This window comes from Salmo salar, unplaced genomic scaffold (assembly GCF_905237065.1).
Source record: "Salmo salar unplaced genomic scaffold, Ssal_v3.1, whole genome shotgun sequence".
Taxonomy (NCBI): domain Eukaryota; kingdom Metazoa; phylum Chordata; class Actinopteri; order Salmoniformes; family Salmonidae; genus Salmo; species Salmo salar.
Window position 1 is genome coordinate 138,571 of NW_025547511.1, and position 20,953 is coordinate 159,523.

General features: G+C 42.7%; 1 protein-coding gene across 1 annotated transcript; it reads left to right on the top strand.

The window, feature by feature from the left end:
- The first annotated feature begins 18,563 nt into the window (after nt 1-18,563).
- Nucleotides 18,564-19,414, top strand: LOC123731939 (C-type lectin domain family 4 member F-like). The gene is given in 5 exon segments (XM_045711312.1): nt 18,564-18,567; nt 18,628-18,740; nt 18,742-18,771; nt 18,846-18,946; nt 19,259-19,414. Coding segments are annotated over 5 exon segments (402 nt in total). The 3' UTR covers nt 19,413-19,414.
- The last annotated feature ends 1,539 nt before the right edge of the window (nt 19,415-20,953 follow it).

Consider the following 20,953-nt stretch of genomic DNA (forward strand, 5'->3'; position numbering starts at 1 on the left):
TTAGTGCTGCATTTAGCTGTGGTTTTGGTTTTGTGACATATATGCTTGCTTTGAAAATGGCTGTGTGATTATTTTTGGCAGGGTACTCTCCTGACATAATCTAATGTTGTGCTGTCGCTGTAAAGCCTTTTTGAAATCGGACAATGTGGTTAGATTAACGAGAGTCTTGTCTTTAAAATGGTGTAAAATAGTAATATGTTAGAGAAATTGAAGTTATAGCATTTTTAGGTATTTAGTATTTCGCGCCCCTGTCACGTCCTGACCCTAGTAAGATGTCATTTTCTATAGTAGAGTAGGGTGTGACGGGGGTGTTTTGGGTTCTAGTTTTTCTATTTCTATGTTGGGATTGTTTGGGGTTGATCTCTAATTTGGAGTGCAGCTGATCCTCATTGCCTCTGATTAGAGTTCATATTTAAGTAGGGGTTTTTCTTCTTGTTTGTGGGTTATTATCTTTTGAGTAGTGTGTTTTCCTCTGCGTCACGGTTTGTTGTTTTTGTGTTTTCAAGTTATTTATGTATTGCATTCAATTTCACGTCAAATAAATATGTGGAACTATGAACACGCTGCATTTTGGTCCGCTCCTTCGAACCGTGACAACATTACCATTAGGGTCAGTTAGAAAGGTAATCATACAGTAGATATTACCATTAGGAGTCAGAAAGGTAATCATACAGTAGATAATCAAATCAAATGTATTTATATAGCCCTTCTTACATCAGCTGATATCTCAAAGTGCTGTACAGAAACCCAGCCTAAAACCCCAAACAGCAAGCAATGCAGGTGTAGAAGCACGGTGGCTAGGAAAAACTCCCTAGAAAGGCCAAAACCTAGAGAGGAACCAGGCTAGTGAGGGGTGGCCAGTCCTCTTCTCTGGCTGTGCCGGTGGAGATTATAACAGAACATGGCCAAGATGTTCATAAATGACCCAGCATGGTCAAATAATAATCACAGTAGTTGTCGAGGGTGCAACAAGTCAGCACCTCAAGAGTAAATGTCAGTTGGCTTTCATAGCCGATCATTGAGAGTATCTCTACGCTCCTGCTTACCATTAGGAGTCAGTTAGAAAGGTAATCATACAGTTAGTTAAGATGGATGACTACATCAACGACCAGCGTTATTAAAGAGAATTAGAACAGAACAAGAGGAGAGTGAAGATTGAGACTCATCACTCAGGTAAGAACTAAGAAAACTCTCTATCACAGAGACTGAAGCACCTCAGTGATAAAACGCAATCACTGCACCTCAAGCAGATTACACACACACACACGAACACACATACACACACAGATTTACAAAAACAAATGACTTAAAACACAGAAAAATGCTAACTGATAGCAAGTCCCAGTGGATGCATTTTTTATTATTACTGTCAATTATGCAAATAGATGTATGTTTAAGTGTATTCAGAGATATTATAGAGGAAATCTGCTGTTCAACCTAAACAAAGTGGTCACCCCACCAAAACTGATTTGGTAAAAGGCTGAGGAATGGGGCTGGAGAAATGTAACCACTGTTAAATTCATAGACAGAGCTATGGATGCAACAACTGATCATCCATCAACATTATAGTTTTAACCGTGTTTTGAGGCTTTTCGTACAATTTATTTACAATAACATTGTTTATAAACAATTCAAAAACAAAATCTTATATTTTGGGTTCTGATAGGGTACAACTGTTGAACTAAGCTGATGAGGCATTTATAAGTTATCTTTATGAATGGATTGATAAAACAGCTGTGAAACTATTGTCCTATTGTGGCTGATTTTGTAACACCCTCTTTTACTTTGTTGTGTGTGTGTGTGCACGTGCGTGTGATTGTGCGAGTGTTTGAGTGTGTTTGTGCTATTGTGTGTGTGTGCTGTTTGTGCGTGTGGGTATGTGTTCTCACCTTCTTATATGTGTGCATGCGCATGTGTGTGTGTGTGTGTTCTCACATCAGTGTGTATCTCCTCAGACCTGAGGATTCAGGTAGAAGACTCTACAGGATGGCTGCTGTGAGCTTTGGGATACTGTGTTGTTTCTACAAATCACTCTCAACATCTCCCCTGAGACTAGTCTGTGAGTCTATTGTTATCTAGTCATTACACTACATCAGACTTTCACAACAAGCTCCAAATTCAGATGTTATCTGTGTACAATAGCTAAGTTCCTCCTCTGTTCCAGACCAGTTACAACAACATGACTGAAGAGAGAGGCTACAGACCAGTTACAACAACCTGACTGAAGAAAGAGGCCAGTTACAGACCAGTTACAACAACATGACTGAAAGAGAGGCCAGCTACAGACCAGTTACAACAACCTAACTGAAGAGAGAGGCTACAGACCAGTTACAACAATCTGACTGAAGCGCGAGACCAGCTACTGACCAGTTACAAAACCCTGACTAAAAAGAGAGACCAACTACAGACAAGTTACAACAACCTAACTAAAGAAAGAGACCAGCTAGAGACCAGTTACAAAAAACTGGCTAAAGAGAGAGACCAGTTACTACAAACTGACTAAAAGAGAGAGACCAGCTATAGACCAGTTACAACAATCGGACTACAGAAAGAGCTCAGAGGAGAGAGAGATGATTTTGAAGGCTGGTATTATACTCTCGACCAATACTAAAAACTGGACAGACAGCAGATAGGACTGTATCAGAGGAAGGGCCTTGAGGCCTCATTTATCAATACTACTTAACCCATCAGAGTCTAAGCCCTGTTTATTCCAGGGAGTGCCAACTTCCATCTAGCCCATACAAACACAATGAATAACAGATTCACTTCATGGAACAACAGGTAGTCCAAAAATAGCAGAAGGAAGTGTGTTCTGAAATGTTTCTCCTATCTGAGAGATATAAGAAAGATCAGGAAATATATATATATTTTTACATGCATTTAATCCCATATTTTTGGCATTAAGAACGGAATTTAGAAAGTTGGTATGCATAGAAAAGTGATTTATCAAACAATCCAACCAGCTTCTATGCACACCAGGAGGAGATAACCTTTGATGAATAACAATTGTTTGTGCAGGAACTTGACTATTTGGATTACAAAATGCCCATAATTAACTATACTACGGTCCAAAATCATCCCTTTAAAGCCTGTGGGAAGATACCAGGCCATACCATGAGCAATAGCCTTCAAAGGCAAACTGACAACACACTGCTAACACGCACAGTAGCCTACAGTGCACACAACTTCCTCCTTCATTCTCTCTCACACACGTACGCGCTGAGGCATAGATATAGTCCATAGCGCCAGAAATCCGCGCTATGCGTAAGCAATCGAAAACTACGCTTTGTGGAACTGCATTCCCGGTAAAATCTGCGTATGTAAAGCTAATTGAAAATGAACTTACATTTCAGCAAGCGCTATCACGCAGATCTTCAGCTTCTCTACTAGATTGAATCTAGGACTCCAGAGTCCAGTGAGCCATAGCAGAGGAAGAAGACAATTAAGGTTGACGAGAGAGAGAACAAAAGAGAACAAAATGGTAGTTCTGTTAAATTCAGAGGACAGTATGTATGTAAACATATTGTCACTCTGTAAAATGCATCTTAGTGTTCATTGTTTTTAGCAACATGACATGTCATTTGGCATATAGTCTTATGATTGTTTATTTTCATGATCAATTATTAGCATAAATCAGCATTAATAATAAGAAGAAGAACTACAAGCCCTTCATCACAAATTGCATCCTATTTCCTTGCGTAGTGCACTATATGAGAATAGGATGCCATTTGGACTGCAACCCAAGTCACCTTCTTAGTGGTGGATGGGGCCTTGAAGCATCCTGCCACCATCTGTGGGCCACATACAGAGAGGGACCGGATGGAGACACATCAGATCAACTATTCATTCATATCGCCAAGACTTTGTCACGTCCTGACCAGTATAGAGTATATTTGGTTATTTTAGTTTGGTCAGGACGTGCCAGAGGGTAGTTTATTTATGTATTACGGGGTTTTTGGTCACTGGTTTATGTTTGTATTTCTATGGGTAGGTTCTAGGTTAGTTTTCTATGTGTAGGTTGGGTGCTGGACTCTCAATTGAGGCAGGTGTTTCCAGTTGCCTCTGATTGGGAGTCCTATAAGTAGTGTGTGTTTTGTTTGTTCACTTGTGGGTGTTGATTTTGCACTGCTATATGAGTACCTAGCCTGTAAAACTGTCGGTCTGTCATTCTCTTTTGTTTATTGTTTTTCGTGTTCACGTGTATTGAATAAATGATCATGATGAACACGCAACCCGCTGCGCATTGGTCCCTATCTCTCTCACGATGACAATCGTGACAGACTTGCGTTATTCATTCTTTAACAAATGGTTAAACATATTTCTACATGGTGTTTCCTTTCTGAACTACATAGCTTCCAACTGGGCGAAAAACTGGTTGGAATCAATGTTGTTTCCACGTGAGTTCAAACCAAAAAAATCTACGTGATGACGTTGTAACAATCGACGTCGGGTGACGAGGAAGCGGACCAAAACGCAGCTGGGAGCGAAAACATGTTTATTCTTTACACTGAATTAAACACGTACACAAAATCAAGAGAAAATGCCGATCGTTAACTGCTCAAAAACAAAGAGACAACACCCCACAAACAGCGTGGGGAAAAAGGAACTTAAATGTGATCCCAATCAGAGACAACTAGCGACAGCTGTCTTTGATTGGGAATCGGCAGAACCCAACATAGAAATAACCCACATAGAACTAATACCAGGCTATAACCCAAACATAGAAAACAAACCAAGGAAAATTACCCAACATGACACACCCTGACCCAAAATACCCGAGTGTACCTGGTCAGGGTGTGACAGTACCCCACTCCCAACGGTGCGTACTTCCGGCGCACCGAACTTAAGTCTATTAGGGGGGGACCCGGGTGGGCGCCTCACCCTCGGTGGAGGCTCTGGCCCCGGGTGTGTTCTCTCCCCGCCTCCACCTTAGCCCTACCCCTCTGGCCCGGACTGGACCACTGTGGAGCGGCATACTCAGGCTCGGAGCGGAGCCGTCGACCGGAACAGGATTGGGCACCGGTGGACCGGACACGGGCCGTGGCTTGTGCGGGGAGCAGGAATGGGCCGGGCCGGACTGGGGACACGCACCACTGACTTGGTGCGGGGAGCAGGGACGAGCCGGACAGGACTGTGGACACGCACCGTGGGCTTGGTGCGGGGAGCAGGGACGGGCCGGACAGGACTGTGGACACGCACCGTGGGCTTGGTGCGGGGAACAGGAACGGGCCGGGCCGGACTATGGACATGCACCGTGGGCTTGGTGCGGGGAACAGGAACGGGCCGGAAAGGACTATGGACACGAACCGTGGGCTTGGTGCGGGGAACAGGACGGGCCGGACAGGACTAGGACACGCACCACTGACCTGGTGCGGGAAGCGGGACGGGCCGGGCCGGACTGGGAACACGCACCACTGGCTTGGTGCGGGGGAGCAGGAATGGGTTGGGCCGGACTGGGAACACACACCACTGGCTTGGTGCGGGGAGCGGAACGGGCCGGCCCGGACTGGGGACACGCACCACTGACTGGTGCGGGGAGCAGGGACGGGCCGGGCCGGACTGGGAACACGCACCACTGGCTTGGGGGAGCAGGGACGGGCCGGGCCGCGGACTGGGGACACGCACCACTGACTTGGTGCGGGGAGCAGGAACGGGCCGGGCCGGACTGGGAACACGCACCACTGACTTGGTGGGGGAGCGGAACGGGCCGGCCCGGACTGAGGACACGCACCACTGGCTTGGTGCGGGGGAGCAGGGACGGGCGGGCCGGACTGGGAACACGCACCACTGGCTGGTGCGGGGAGCAGGGACGGGCCGGACAGGACTGTGGACACGCACCGTGGCCTTGGTGCGGGGAACAGGAACGGGCCAGACAGGACTGTGAACCCGCACTGGTGAACTGAAGCGTGGAGCCGGTTTAGCCACTCGTCCTGGCTGGATGCCCATCCTAGCACGGCATGTGCTGGGCATGTCCACCGGATGCACCGGGCTGTGCGGGCGCACTGGCGACACAGCTCGCAACTCCGCATCCCCATGGCTCCTCCTCCAGATCTTCCCTCAGCAGGTCCTCAATCAACCGCCTCATCTCCGTCTCCTCCTCCGCCGTCATTCCCCACAGAGCAGTGGTCTGGGCTCTTCCTCTGCCCTTCCGGACTGCCCCATTAGCCCCCAAAATGTTTTTCTTGGGGGGTGTCTTCCGGGCCTCCTCGACCGCCGCCTGCGACTCCGTCCACCGGCTGGCATTACCTCCTCGACCTGGGAATCCTTCCGCCAGGGTCCTTTCCCCGACATGATCTCCTCCCAGGTCCAGAACTCCTTCCCTCGCGAGCCCATCTCTCGCGCTGCCTTCCTCCGCTGCTTGGTCCTGGTTAGGTGGGGTGTTCTGTAACGATCGACGTCGGGTGACGAGGAAGCGGACCAAAACGCAGCTGGGAGCGAACACATGTTTATTCTTTACACTGAATTAAACACGTACACAAAATCAAGAAAATGCCGATACGTTAACTGCTCAAAAACAAAGAGACAACACCCCACAAACAGCGTGGGGAAAAAGGAACTTAAATGTGATCCCAATCAGAGACAACTAGCGACAGCTGTCTCTGATTGGGAATCGACAGAACCCAACATAGAAATAACCCACATAGAGCTAACACCAGGCCATAACCCAAACATAGAAAACAAACCAAGGAAAATTACCCAACATGACACACCCTGACCCAAAATACGCGAGTTCACCTGGTCAGGGGCGTGACAGACGTTGAATCAATTTGGAAAACTGGTTGGATTTGCAAAAAGTCATCAACGAAGGGCATAAAAAAAAAAATCACCCACCTTTTAACTTAAATCCAAATACATGGTGACATTTGTTGTTGATTTCACATTGAATTCAGAGATAGACAACATAACCAAATGTAAATAAAAACTGATGTCTGTGGCCTGTGGGTTGGTGGTAGTTAAACTAAGTTAAAATCTTGGTAGTGTTTTCAGTAGTTAATGAATTGTTTGTCATGCAGCGATGAAGCCAACTACTGGAAATACACAACATTTTTTGCTAAAATAAAATATGGGTGAAGTAGGAAAAAATGTAATTCATTTTTGCAGGATCAGACCTGCCTTATTCTCACTTGAAACAGTTTTTGTGTTTAATAGGCTACAGAGCCTTCAGAAAGTATTCTATTTCACGTAAGTATTCACACCCCTGAGTCAATAATTTGTAGAAGCACCTTTGGCAGCGATTACAGTTTTGAGTATTTCTGGGTAAGTCTCTAAGAGCTTTACACACCTGGATTGAGCAACATTGGTTCAATTTTCTTTAGAAAATTCTAAAAAACTGGTTGTTGATCATTGCTAGAAAAACTATTTTAGGGTCTTGCCATAGATTTTCAAGTCCCAACTGGAACTCGGCCTCTCAGGAGCACTCACTGTCTTCTTGGTACAGTGGGGGGAAAGATGTTGATCCCCTGCTGATTTTGTACGTTTGCCCACTGATAAAGAAAGGATCAGTCTATAATTTTAATGGTAGGTTTATTTGAATAGTGGGAGACAGAATAACAACAAAAATATCCAGAAAAACGCATGTGAAAAATGTTATAAATTGATTTGCATTTTAATTAGGGAAATAAGTATTTGACCCCCTCTCAATCAGAAAGATTTCTGGCTCCCAGGTGTCTTTTATACAGGTAATGAGCTGAGATTAGGAGCACACTCTTAAAGGGAGTGCTCCTAACTGCAGCTTGTTACATGTAAAAAGACACCTGTCCACAGAAGCAATCAATCAATCAGATTCCAAACTCTCCACCATGGCCAAGACCAAAGAGCTCTCCAAGGATGTCAGGGACAAGATTGTAGACCTACACAAGGCTGGAATAGGCTACAAGACCATCGCCAAGCAGCTTGGTGAGAAGGTGACAACATTTGGTGCGATTATTCGCAAATCGAAGAAACACAAAATAACTGTCAATATACCTCGGCCTGGGGCTCCATGCAAGCTCTCACTTTGTGGGGTTGCAATGATCATGAGAACGGTGAGGAATCAGCCCAGAACTACACGGGAGGAACTTGTCAATGATCTCAATGCAACTGGGACCATAGTCACCAAGAAAACAATTGGTAACACACTACGCCGTGAAGGACTGAAATCCTGCAGCGCCCGCAAGGTCCCCGTTCTCAAGAATACATATACATGCCCGTCTGAAGTTTGCCAGTGAACATCTGAATGATTCAGAGGGGGACAACTGATGAAAGTGTTGTGGTCAGATGAGACCAAATTGGAGCTCTTTGGCATCAACTCAACTCGCAGTGTTTGGAGGAGGAGGATGTTTTTGTTGTTATTCTGTCTCTCACTGTTCAAATAAACCTAGCATTAAAATGATAGCCTGATAATTTTATTGAAAGTGGGCAAACATACAAAATCAGCAGGGGATCAAATACTTTTTCCCCCACTGTAAGTGTAACAGTTTAGCTTCGTCCCTCTCCTCACCCCAACCTGGGCTTAAACCAGGGACTCTCTGCACACATCAACAACTGACACCCACGAGCTAACTGTTACCCATCGGCGCAACAAAAGCTGCGGCCCTTGCAGAGCAAGAGGAACAACTACTTCAGGTCTCAGAGCGAGTGACGTCACCAACGCTTATTAGCTAAACGCTATTAGCGCGCACCACCGCTAACTAGCTAGCCATTTCACATCGGTTACATAAGCAAAAACAGTGTTGATTTGGCCTTGTGTTTTAGGTTATTGTCCTGCTGAAAGGTAAATTCATCTCCCAGTGTCTGATGGAAATCAGAATAAACCATGGTTTTCGTCTAGAATTTTGCCTGTGCTTATCTCCATTCAGTTTATTTTTATCCTGAAAAACTCCCCAGTCCTTAACAATTTCAAGCATACCCGTAGCATGATGCAGCCACCTCTATGCTTGAAAATATAGAATAGTATTCAGTAATGTGTTTTATTAGATTTCCCCAAACATTACATTTTGTATTCAGGACAAAAAGTGAATTGCTTTGCCAATTTCTTTTGCAGTATTACTTTAGTGCCTTGTTGCAAACAGGATGCAGGTTTTGGGAATATTTTTATTCTGTACAGGCTTCCTTCTTTTCACTCTGTCATTTTGGTTAGAATTGTGGAGTAACTACAAAGTTGTTGATCCCTCCTCAGTTTTCTCCTATCACATCTATTAAACTCTGTAACCATTTTAAAATCACCAATGGCCTCATGATGAAATCCCTGAGCGGTTGCCTTCCACTCCGGCAACTGAATTAGGAAGGATGCCTGTATATTTGTAGTGACTGGGTGTATTTATACGCCATCCTATTCTAATGAATAACTTCACCATGCCCAAACTGATTTTTTAATGTCTGCTTTTTTACCCATCTACCAATAGGTGCGCTTCATTGTGAGGCATTGGGAAAACCTCCCTGGTCTTTGTGGTTGAACCTGTGTTTGAAATTCACTGCTCGACTGAGGGACCTTACAGATGTGTGGGGTACAGAGATGAGGGCGTCATTAAAAAATCCTGTTGAAAACTATTATTGCAAGGGTGTCCCGAGTGGCTCAGTGGTCTAAGGCACTGCATCGCAGTTCTAGCTGTGCCACTAGAGATCCTACTACTGCACACAGAGTCAGTACATGTAACTTATTATGTGACCTGTTAAGCAAATATTTACTCCTGAACTTATTTTGGCTTGCCAAAACAAACGGGTTGAATAACTATTGACTCCAGACATTTCTGAAAACATAATTCCACTTTGACATAAAGGGGTATTGTATGTAGGCCTTTAACAAAACAATCTCAATTTAATAATGTTTTAATTCAGGCTGTAAAACAACAACATCTGGAAAAAGTTAATGTTTGTGAATACTCTCTAAAGGCACTGTAAATTACTCATTCTGTCAACATCTGACTGGAGAGTGATCTGATAGTTTTGATGTACTATAGTGAACTACTTTTTCAAAGTAACTCCTGTTAAGTAAAACTATATTTTTCTTGAGGGTAGCTTTAGTATATCTTAACTTCTTCCAGTGTGAAGTATTTGGTAGCTTGGTGTATACCATATAATCAAAGTATCTTCCCCAACACTGTGTTGTTCCTCTGCAGATGGGAGAACAAGACTCTACAGGCTGGCTGCTGTGTGTTTAGGAGTGCTGTGTGTTCTACAAGTCTCTCTCAACATCTTCCTGAGATGTCATTTTACATTTGTTTTGTCTCGTTTTCCCACACACCTGGTTTTCATTTCCCAATTACTGGTCATGTATTTAACCCTTTGTTTCCTCCATGTGTTTGTGTGTGATTGTTATTTGTTCAGGTCAGTATGTTCCGGCTGGTTTGTACCGGGTGCTGTTTATCATCCATGCTTTGTGGCAACTGTTCTTTTTGCACTTTGTAAATTGTTTACTTTGTGCTGTCGAGTAAAGTGCGTTGTTTCACTCATCTCTGCTCTCCTGCGGCTGACTTTATACACCAGCTACACCCCACCATCCTGACAGAATCACACACCAAACCATATGGAGTCGGGCAGGAGCAGACACCCCCCTATTAGGGGTCGAGGAGCGGGTCCAGCAGGATGCAGCCATACTACAACATCTCGGCACCGCCATGGATCGCGTCCTGCAGAATCTGGATCGTTGGGAGTGAAGAGCAGTTCCTCCAGCGCCTCCACCAGCACCACCAAGGGCACCACTACTCACCCCTCCTTCACCCCGTCCCAGTGGGATTCGGCTCGCTCTTCCGAGGGAGTATAATGGGACGGCTGCGGGATGTCAGGGCTTCCTACTCCAGCTGGAGCTCTACCTCTGTGAATATGATGATTTGGCTCTCACCTTCTGTAAAAAGAAGGTGGCTCAATTACCACGCCATCGACAGGGGATTTTGCAATAAATCTCCTGGCAGATGCAGCACTTCCCAGGAGTCACGTGTATCCCTTGTCGCAAGAGGAGATGGCGGCTACGGAAACATATGTCTCCGAATCTCTGGGGCAGGGGGTACATTCGGCCCTCCACTTCACCTGCCTCCTCAAGTTTTCTTTTTGTGAAGAAGAAGGATGGAGGTCTGCGCCCGTGTATTGACTATCGAGACATTAACCAAATCACTGTGAAGTACAGTTAACCACTACCTCACATAGCCAGTGCGATCGAGTCAATGCACGGCGCGTGCTTCTTCACAAAATTGTATCTCAGGAGCGCTTACAACCTGGTGCGTATACGGGAGTGGGACGAGTGGAAGACATTTTTGTACCACCTCACTATGAGTACCTCGTCATGTCATACGGGTTGATGAATGCTCCATCAGTCTTCCAGGCCTTTGTAGACGAGATTTTCCGGGACCTGCACGGGCAGGGTGTAGTGGTAAACCACAGAAACAGACAGACTAAGAGCAGAGACAGAAACAGACACAGACACAGACACAGACTCAGAGCAGAGACAGAAATAGACACAGACTCAGAGTAGAGACGGATACAGACAGACTAAGAATAGAGACAGACACAGACTCAGAGCAGAGACGGAAACAGACACAGACTCAGAGTAGAGACAGACACAGACTCAGAGTAGAGACAGATACAGACACAGAGTAGAGACGGATACAGACACAGAATCAGAGTAGAGACAGACACAAACACAGACTCAGAGCAGAGACAGAGACAGAATCAGACACAGGCACAGACTCAGAGCAGAGACAGAAACAGACACAGACTCAGAGCAGAGACAGACACAGACACAGACTCAGAGTAGAGACAGAATCAGACACAGACACAGACTCAGAGCAGAGATGGATACAGACACAGACTCAGAGACACAGACACAGACACACACACACACACACACACACGTCTCATACGTGCTGAGAGAAGAGACCTTTCCTAGTTGCTGCAGTATGTCTGGGGCAGCTGTGTGTTTAACTACTGGCTGGGATCATACGTCTGTCTGTCAAGCCAGGCCCGGACACAAAAGGGTTTTATTACAGACATAAATAACATAAATGGACAGTATATGTAAATGGACAGTATATGTTATGACAGTTAACCTGTGGATAGACAGTCGATGTATGACAGTTAACCTGTGGATAGACAGTAGATGTTATGACAGTTAACCTGTGGATGGACAGTAGATGTTATGACAGTTAACCTGTGGATAGACAGTAGATGTTATGACAGTTAACCTGTGGATAGACAGTAGATGTTATGACAGTTAACCTGTGGATAGACAGTAGATGTTATGACAGCTAACCTGTGGATAGACAGTAGATGTTATGACAGCTAACCTGTGGATAGACAGTAGATGATATGACAGTTCATCTGTGGATGGACAGTAGATGTTATGACAGTTAACTGGATAGACAGTAGATGTTATGGCATTTAATCTGTGGATGGTAGGGATGTTAGACAATTAGCATGATATAGAGTCATATAATGAAGTATATTATAAACTAAGGATGGTGGGAGTCATATCATGTATTATATTATCACACTAAGACTGGTTGGACTCATTTCATGTATTATATTATCACACTAAGACTGGTGGGAGTCATATCATGTATTATATTATCATACTAAGGCTGGTGGGAGTCATATCCATGTATTATATTATCAAACTAAGACTGGTGGGAGTCGCATCATGTATTATATTATCAAACTAAGGCTGGTGGGAGTCATATCATGTATTATATTATCAAACTAAGACTGGTGGGAGTCATATCATGTATTATATTATCAAGCTAAGACTGGTGGGAGTCATACCATGTATTATATTATCAAACCAAGTCTGGTGGGAGTCATATTATGTATTATATTATCAAACTAAGGCTGGTGGGAGTCATATCATGTATTATATTATCAAGCTAAGACTGGTGGGAGTCATATCATGTATTATATTATCAAGCTAAGACTGGTGGGAGTCATATCATGTATTATATTATCAAACCAAGGCTTGTGGGAGTCATATCATGTATTATATTATCAAACTAAGGCTGGTGGGAGTCATATCATGTATTATATTATCAAGCTAAGACTGGTGGGAGTCATATCATGTATTATATTATCAAACTAAGGCTGGTGGGAGTCATATAATGTATTATATTATCACACTATGACTGGTGGGAGTCATATCATGTATTATATGATCAATCTAAGACTTGTGGGAGTCATGTCATGTATAATATTATCAAACTAAGGCTGGTGGGAGTCATATCATGTAGTATATTACCAAACTAAGACTGGTGGGAGTCATATCATGTGTTATATTATCAAACCAAGGCTGCTGGGAGTCATATCATATATTATATTATCAAACTAAGACTTGTGGGATTCATATAATGTATTATATTATCAAACTAAGACTGGTGGGAGTCATATCATGTAGTATATTATCAAGCTAAGTCTGGTGGGAGTCATATCATGTATTATATTATCTAACTAAGGCTTTTGGGAGTCATATCTTATATTATATTATCAAACTAAGACTGGTGGGGAGTCATATCATGTATTATATTATCAAGCTAAGACTGGTGGGAGTCATACCATGTATTATATTATCAAACCAAGGCTGGTGGGAGTCATATCATGTATTATATTATCAAACTAAGACTGGTGGGAGTCATATCATGTATTATATTATCAAGCTAAGACTGGTGGGAGTCATATCATGTATTATATTATCAAACCAAGGCTGGTGGGAGTCATATAATGTATTATATTATCAAACTAAGACTGGTGGGAGTCATATCATGTATAATATTATCAAACTAAGACTGGTGGGAGTCATATCATGTATTATATTATAAACTAAGGCTGGTGGGAGTCACGTGGTGGCCAGTGCTGTGTTGATTTCACACTGTGGTTGACTGATAAAGAGTTTCACTACCTAAGTCACACAAACGCAGGACAGTGCAGGGAGACGATACAGCTACAGGCGTATATTAGAGTTGAAGTGTGTTAAGATGTCAGAGGGAGTCTATGAAAACTCAGATGGATTTGAAGACAACAAACCTAATGCAATCAAGAACACAGGCATTGATTGCCAAATATATGACAACGTAGGAAACTTCAATCCCAGTTCAAGAGATGGAGGTATTGCTTCAGGTAAGATTGCATGAACACACATACCACACAATATATTAAACAGGTGAGATTACACTGTATTACTAAACCTTTATTTGTCCCAATCCTGGATAATACTGTAAAACATATTACCAAAGATCTTTAATCATTTGTAATTCAGTACATTTTCAGTGGTGGAAAAGACCCTCGGAAGATACTTTAGTGTGTCTGGGGCTGCTATGTGTTCTAGTAATCTTTGACAGTCAGTCTTTGTTGTCAAGTTACATATAAGCACAATATCAAATGCTCATATTTGATTGTTGTTCCCCCATATGTGTCCCAAAGAGGGAAGTGAAGTGGATCTTTTCAGTGGTTCAACCAGCTATCACTCAAACTCAACCAATCAGGTTCATTAAGAGAGAAGAGAGCTGCGGCCAGTTATGTCGCCATCTCATCCTCTCTGGTTAAGCATACCCACCCTCAATATCCAATTGGAGCAGTTTGTAGTGTCAAATCTATTGTATGGACATTATAATGACCCATGTTTGTTGTCCTGGAATTCCTGAACATGTTGATGTATATTTGGGAGTAAACAGAGGGTCCAAATCAGCAGAAAGGTGAGAAAGGAAGGGGGAGTTCTGGAAACTCCCTGAATTATCTTGGGGCTGTTACATATGATATTTAATATATGTGTAATACCCTTGTTTGAACCAGGTATTGAGAGTATTTGTTATAATTAATTGGTTATATATTTAAAAAGATAAGTGAATAGTTTGTTTTACTTTGAATTGTAAGTTTCGACCAATAAGGTCACTCGTTAAGTTGTGGCCAATGGGAGTTGACCTTGTTAACGGGAGGTCTGGGAAAAAGACGTGGATGAAAAGGATGGACGTTTTTACCTTAGGACGGTTGGCAGAAGAAATTATAAAACAAGACGACAGAACTAGAACAAAACCCATACCTACTAGGATATGAAGGGGAAATACATGTTTTATTTTATAAAAGAGTTGTTATAATTTTGTAAAAAAACTTAGTACAGACTGAAGCTACCGTCTCGTCGTGGAGGTATTTGTCAGCATTGAGGTTAGCCTAGCATCGTGTGACACTGGGAGATAATTGCTTGGGAAGCTTAACGAGTTCGTGTTCCCATGGGATATCGGTTACGGCTAAGGAGTACTGTCTGCATGGGTAGCTGTGCATGCCTTGGACTTTGTGAGGAAACCTGCATGGAACTGCCATACTTCGCTGAGGGAATATCTACCAAGCAGTGAGTAACCACAACGTGAGGTGCTTCAGGATATTTTTGGGTGTCATCATTTTTTTGAGCTCCAACGCGCCAACGGTTTATTTAAGCGAACTTAAAATAATTTGGACTCATTGGGGTTTATTATTTTCTATTTCTTTTGTTGTGTCTGAAAATGTATTTGTGTTTGAAAATGTTTTAATACACATATGGAACGTTATGTATATTGAGTTGGTGGAGTCATTGATTGTCTCAATTTAATTTAATGCATGGGCGGGTCCATCCTGATTCAATAACAGAAACCTATAATCATTTAATCTGAAGTTAATACCCTATTGTCATAACCCTAGATAGTTTACAATAGGAATTCTTATTGGAGATGTCCTTCTCACCTTACATCCCATGCTGCTGAAATACTCTGCATAAGTTAATATTGTGAGAGTCATATTCGAGCCTGGTGAGAGGGTTACATATGTTAACAGCTAGTCTTTGTTCTCCACTTCCCCTCTATGATCTATATCTTCCTGGTATGATAGTGTCCTGTCCATCATCACAATTAGCAAGTCCCATTCCCTGGACAGGAGGACTATGTTGAGATATACTCTGGACAAGATAACCATGTAGAGACATGGAATGATTCATATTGTGCTGGTGAAAATGGTTTAACAATAACCACTGTAACAATCTCTCACACACACACATGCACACAAGCATACACACACAAGTACGCACACCAGTATGCCAACTTGTTCTATTCTTTGAATTAGCATAGCCACAACTACCCATGTCATTTTGTTAATACTTCCCTCAAGTTAACACCTACAGTACAGCAGTCACACAGACAGAGACACACAGATGACTCAGAGACAAAGACATCACTAGAAGCAGAGACTTAACGTATAGAGGGCTTGCAGTTGATGTAACGACACCTCCTGACGGCCATGTTGGAAGACCACCAAATTAATTCTAGAAGCAGAGACTTATTGTATAGTAGACCTACATAGAAAGAAAGACCCAGGTATTGTTAAAGATGCTCAAAGGTCAGCTATGCTGAGCCACAAGAAGGTCAAGTTTGACAGAGGTGAGATGGAGGAGAGGATTGTGGATATCTACAGTGGGGGAAAAAGTATTTGATCCCCTGCTGATTTTTGTCACGTTTGCCCACTTACAAAGAAATGATCAGTCTATAATTTTAATGGTAGGTTTATATGAACAGTGAGAGACAGAATAACAACAAAAAAATGCAGAAAAACACATGTCAAAAATGTTATGAAATGATTTCCATTTTAATGAGTGAAATATGTATTTGACCCCTCTGCAAAACATGACTTAGTACTTGGTGGCAAAACTCTTGTTGGCAATCACAGAGGTCAGACGTTTGTTGTAGTTGGCCACCAGGTTTGCATACATCTCAGGAGGGATTTTGTCCAACTCCTCTTTGTAGATCTTCTCCAAGTCATTAAGGTTTCGAGTCTGACATTTTGGCAACTCGAACCTTCAGCTCCCTCCACAGATCTTCTCACGGGATTAAGGTCTGTAGACTGGCCAGGCCACTCCAGGACCTTAATGTGCTTCTTCTTGAGCTACTCATTTGTTGCATTGGCCGTGTGTTTTGGGTCATTGTCATGCTGGAATACCCATCCACGACCCATTTTTAATGCCCTGGCTGAGGGAAGGAGGTTCTCACCCAAAATTTGACAGTACATGGCCCCTTCAAATGATGCAGTGAAGTTGTCCTGTCCCCTTAGCAGAAAAACACCCCCAAAGCATAATGTTTCTACCTCCATGTTTGACGGTGGAGATGGTGTTCTTGGGGTCATAGGCAGCATTCCTCCTCCTCCAAACATGGCGAGTTGAGTTGATGCCAAAGAGCTCCAATTTGGTCTCATCTAACCACAACACTTTCACCAGTTGTCCTCTGAATCATTCAGATGTTCATTGGCAAACTTCAGACGGGCATGTATATGTATTCTTGAGCAGGGGGACCTTTACGGGCGCTGCAGGATTTCAGTCCTTCACGGCGTAATGTGTTACCAATTGTTTTCTTGGTGACAATGGTCCCAGCTGCCTTGAGATCATTGACAAGATCCTCCGTGTAGTTCTTGGCTGATTCCTCACCGTTCTCATGATCATTTCAACCCCACGAGGTTAGATCTTGCATGGAGCCCCAGGCCGAGGGATATTGACAGTTCTTTTGTGTTTCTTCCATTTGGCGAATAATCGCATCAAATGTTGTCACCTTCTCACCAAGCTGTTGGCGATGGTCTTGTAGCCCATTCCAGCCTTGTGTAGGTCTACAATCTTGTCCCTGACATCCTTGGAGAGCTCTTTGGTCTTGGCCATGGTGGAGAGTTTGGTATCTGATTGATTGATTGCTTCTGTGGACATGTGTCTTTTTTACAGGTAACAAGCTGCAGTTAGAAACACCCTTCCTTTTAAGAGTGTGCTACTAATCTCAGCTCGTTACCTGTATAAAAGACACCTGGGGAGCCTGAAATCTTTCTGATTGAGAGGGGGTCAAATACTTATTTCCCTCATTAAAATGCAAATAAATGTATAACATTTTTGACATGCGTTTTTCTGGATAGTTTTTATTGTTATTCTGTCTCTCACTGTTCAAATAAACCTACCATAAAAATTATAGACTGATCCTTTCTTTGTCAGTGGGCAAACCTACAAAATCAGCAGGGGATCAAATACTTTTTCCCCCACTGTACGTCAGTGCAGACACCCTGAGAGACAGTCAGACCAGCACCAAGAGAGAAGAGAGAGCAGACACTGCTCCTAATAATGGACCAGGAGACCAGCAATCAGGTAACACGCACACACACACACACTCACAAAAAATCCATAAAAGTCTCTTGTATGTGTCCACAGAGCCTGATAGATCAGGGAAGAGACCCTTCCTAGTTGCTGCAGTGTGTCTGGGGCTACTGTGTGTTCTACTGGCTGGGATCATAGGCCTGTCTGTCTACTGTGAGTTTGTGTCCAAGTTCATTGCTTTTCACCTAGTTGCAAGAAGTGCAGGTTATTAGGCCTATTTATACGGGGTTTTAGCTAGTAACTATGTATTTATACTTTGTAGATAACAGAGCCATTAAAGATTCTGAGGATAAAAGGAACACCTTGTTCCAGAGTTTCTCCCTTTATAAAATCAACGCAACTGAAGAGAGAGACCAGTTACAGACCAGATACAACAACCTGACTAGAGAGAAAGGCCATATTCAGGCAAAGCGTTTTTGTGATAGGTGAGATATTAACTGTGATGAATAAGAATAATTATATATCAATGGGTTTTTGAGTAGAGATACAAACAAAGTTTCTCAATGTGTTTCAACTTTGCTCTTCAACAGAGCAGCATTGTCAGGAGGGATGGAGAAAATTTGACTCGAGGTTGTACCTCCTCTCTACTGAGAAGAAAACCTGGAAGGAGAGCAGAGAGGACTGTCTGGAGAGAGGAGCAGACCCTGGTGATCATAAACAGCAGAGAGGAACAGGTGTGTGAGAGAGAGAGAGAGAGATTTTATTATTATATTAAGAGTGACATAATCTTCATCTTTCTCAACCATAGACATTTCTCTTCAACCTCCACATGAGAGCCTGGATTGGTCTGACTGACTCTGTTACTGAGGGGACCTGGAAGTGGGTGGACGGCACAACACTGACCACAGGGTGAGATATTTGATTATTTTACCTTGTGATATGGAGATACAAAACAACAATGATATATTGCTTCCAATCATGTTCGTCAAAATGTATGTTTCGACTTATGAATGTCATTCAATGAGAACTAGAGCTGTATCACAGAAATCAAGTCATATTTTTTTATTAAAATGTCATTATATAAAAAATACATATCACTGTTAATGGTCCATTCTTGATAACATCTTACAGAGTGTGTCTTTAAAACGTAGGACTTTGTCTATTATTGAGGAGGATGTTTGTACCACAGTGTCTGACTGTCTGGTTCTCTGTGTTATTTAGGCACTGGGGGAGAGGACAGCCTGATAATGGTGGTCTGTTCTCTGGGCAGCAGGACTGTGTTGAGATATACTATAGACAAGATGACCCTGTACAGACATGGAATGATGACAAATGTGGGACAAATCATAACTGGATCTGTGAGAAAGTGGTGTAACAATAACCTACTGTAACAACTCTCTCTTTGCCTCTCTCTTTCTCTCAAAGTTTTTTTGTTGATGTTTGGATACAGTGCTGAATGATTAAGTGATGAATCCACCTAGTGGCTAAAGTGAGAGATGAACTCACCATAGAAGTGAAATAGTGGTATTACAGACTTGTCTATGAGCTCTTTTTCAATTTGGCTTTACTCGATTCTCCTCACATCCTCTCTCCTCCCCTCCTTCTCCAAAAACACATTGGAGAATACAATCCTAGTGGAGGGGCCTTGGACCTTCTCCTCTGACAGGGTTGAAAGGAGGAGAAGAGATAGGGAGGAGAGGAATCTAGGAAAGTCTAATTGAGATAGAGCCTTATTGTCAGAGAGAGACATAGAGGAGGAGGAAGAAAATTAAGAGAATGAGGAAGAGAGAAAAATAAGACAAATAATTGTTGTGTTTAGATTTAGAGGAGAGAATGTAGACATACTGTACTCTGTAAAATGATTCTTCATTATTTCTATTAGAAACATGTCATGTGATTTGCCATAGGCTTATGCTTAGTAAAAAACAAGTGAGTCCAGTTATTAATCTATGATTATCACTACAATAATAAGAATAACAAAGTCACAGATTAATAAATAAAGGAACAATGTTCTTTAACAAGGTCTACCAGCTTCCTGATTGAATGTGATTGGATACTTAAAACAGTGTGACCTGGACACACACAGAGGGCAGAACAGTTCTAAGAGGAAACACACACAAAAAACTATGCTAATGAAAGATGATAATGACTCACAACATTCACTGTACGAGGGACAACGTGTAGGTTACCAATAGCAACACCATGCACCAGTGGACCCTGTCTGCTACAAGTACCCACACACTCATCATGGTGTCTATCTGCTGTTGTGTCTCTTCCTGGAGGTTGCTGTCTGCTCAAACCACTGGGAGGTGTGAAGTCCTCCTACATCTATAACACTGAACGTTCTCAGACACAACAGACTGTTAAGCTAAAGAAGCTGTTTAACAGGATGTATGACATAATATTATTGTCTGTTGTACTGTATGCTAATCCATAAAGTACCACAGTATATGTTAATGGGACCTTTATAATTGACGCTTTTATATGGAGCAGTCTGGGGAGATTATGCTAATGTGGACAGGATACTGTGAACATGTCCATAGATAAACTTCCTGAATCTCAGAACACTGGTAAGTACACCATAGTCATAGAGACACACACACATGGAAGTTTAAACCAATGGTTATTATCCCTCCACTTGCCACACAAACTGTTTACCTTAAGATAATGAGGTTGGCGATGTCCAGTGCCCCAAACACAAGTCTTCCAAACTCAACTTAAGTGTAAAATAAACCTTAACAAACAGATTATTAATATTTTACAAACAGAACACAACTTCTCTTCCAAACGATGGTGTCTTACATCACAAGGGAAAGGTTTTGAAACAGTCATTAAAATGATTTATTTGTGGAAACTTGGATACACGAAATGCTACATGCTGTGAGTCCCAGGTTAAATGTTCTGAAATGTTGGAGG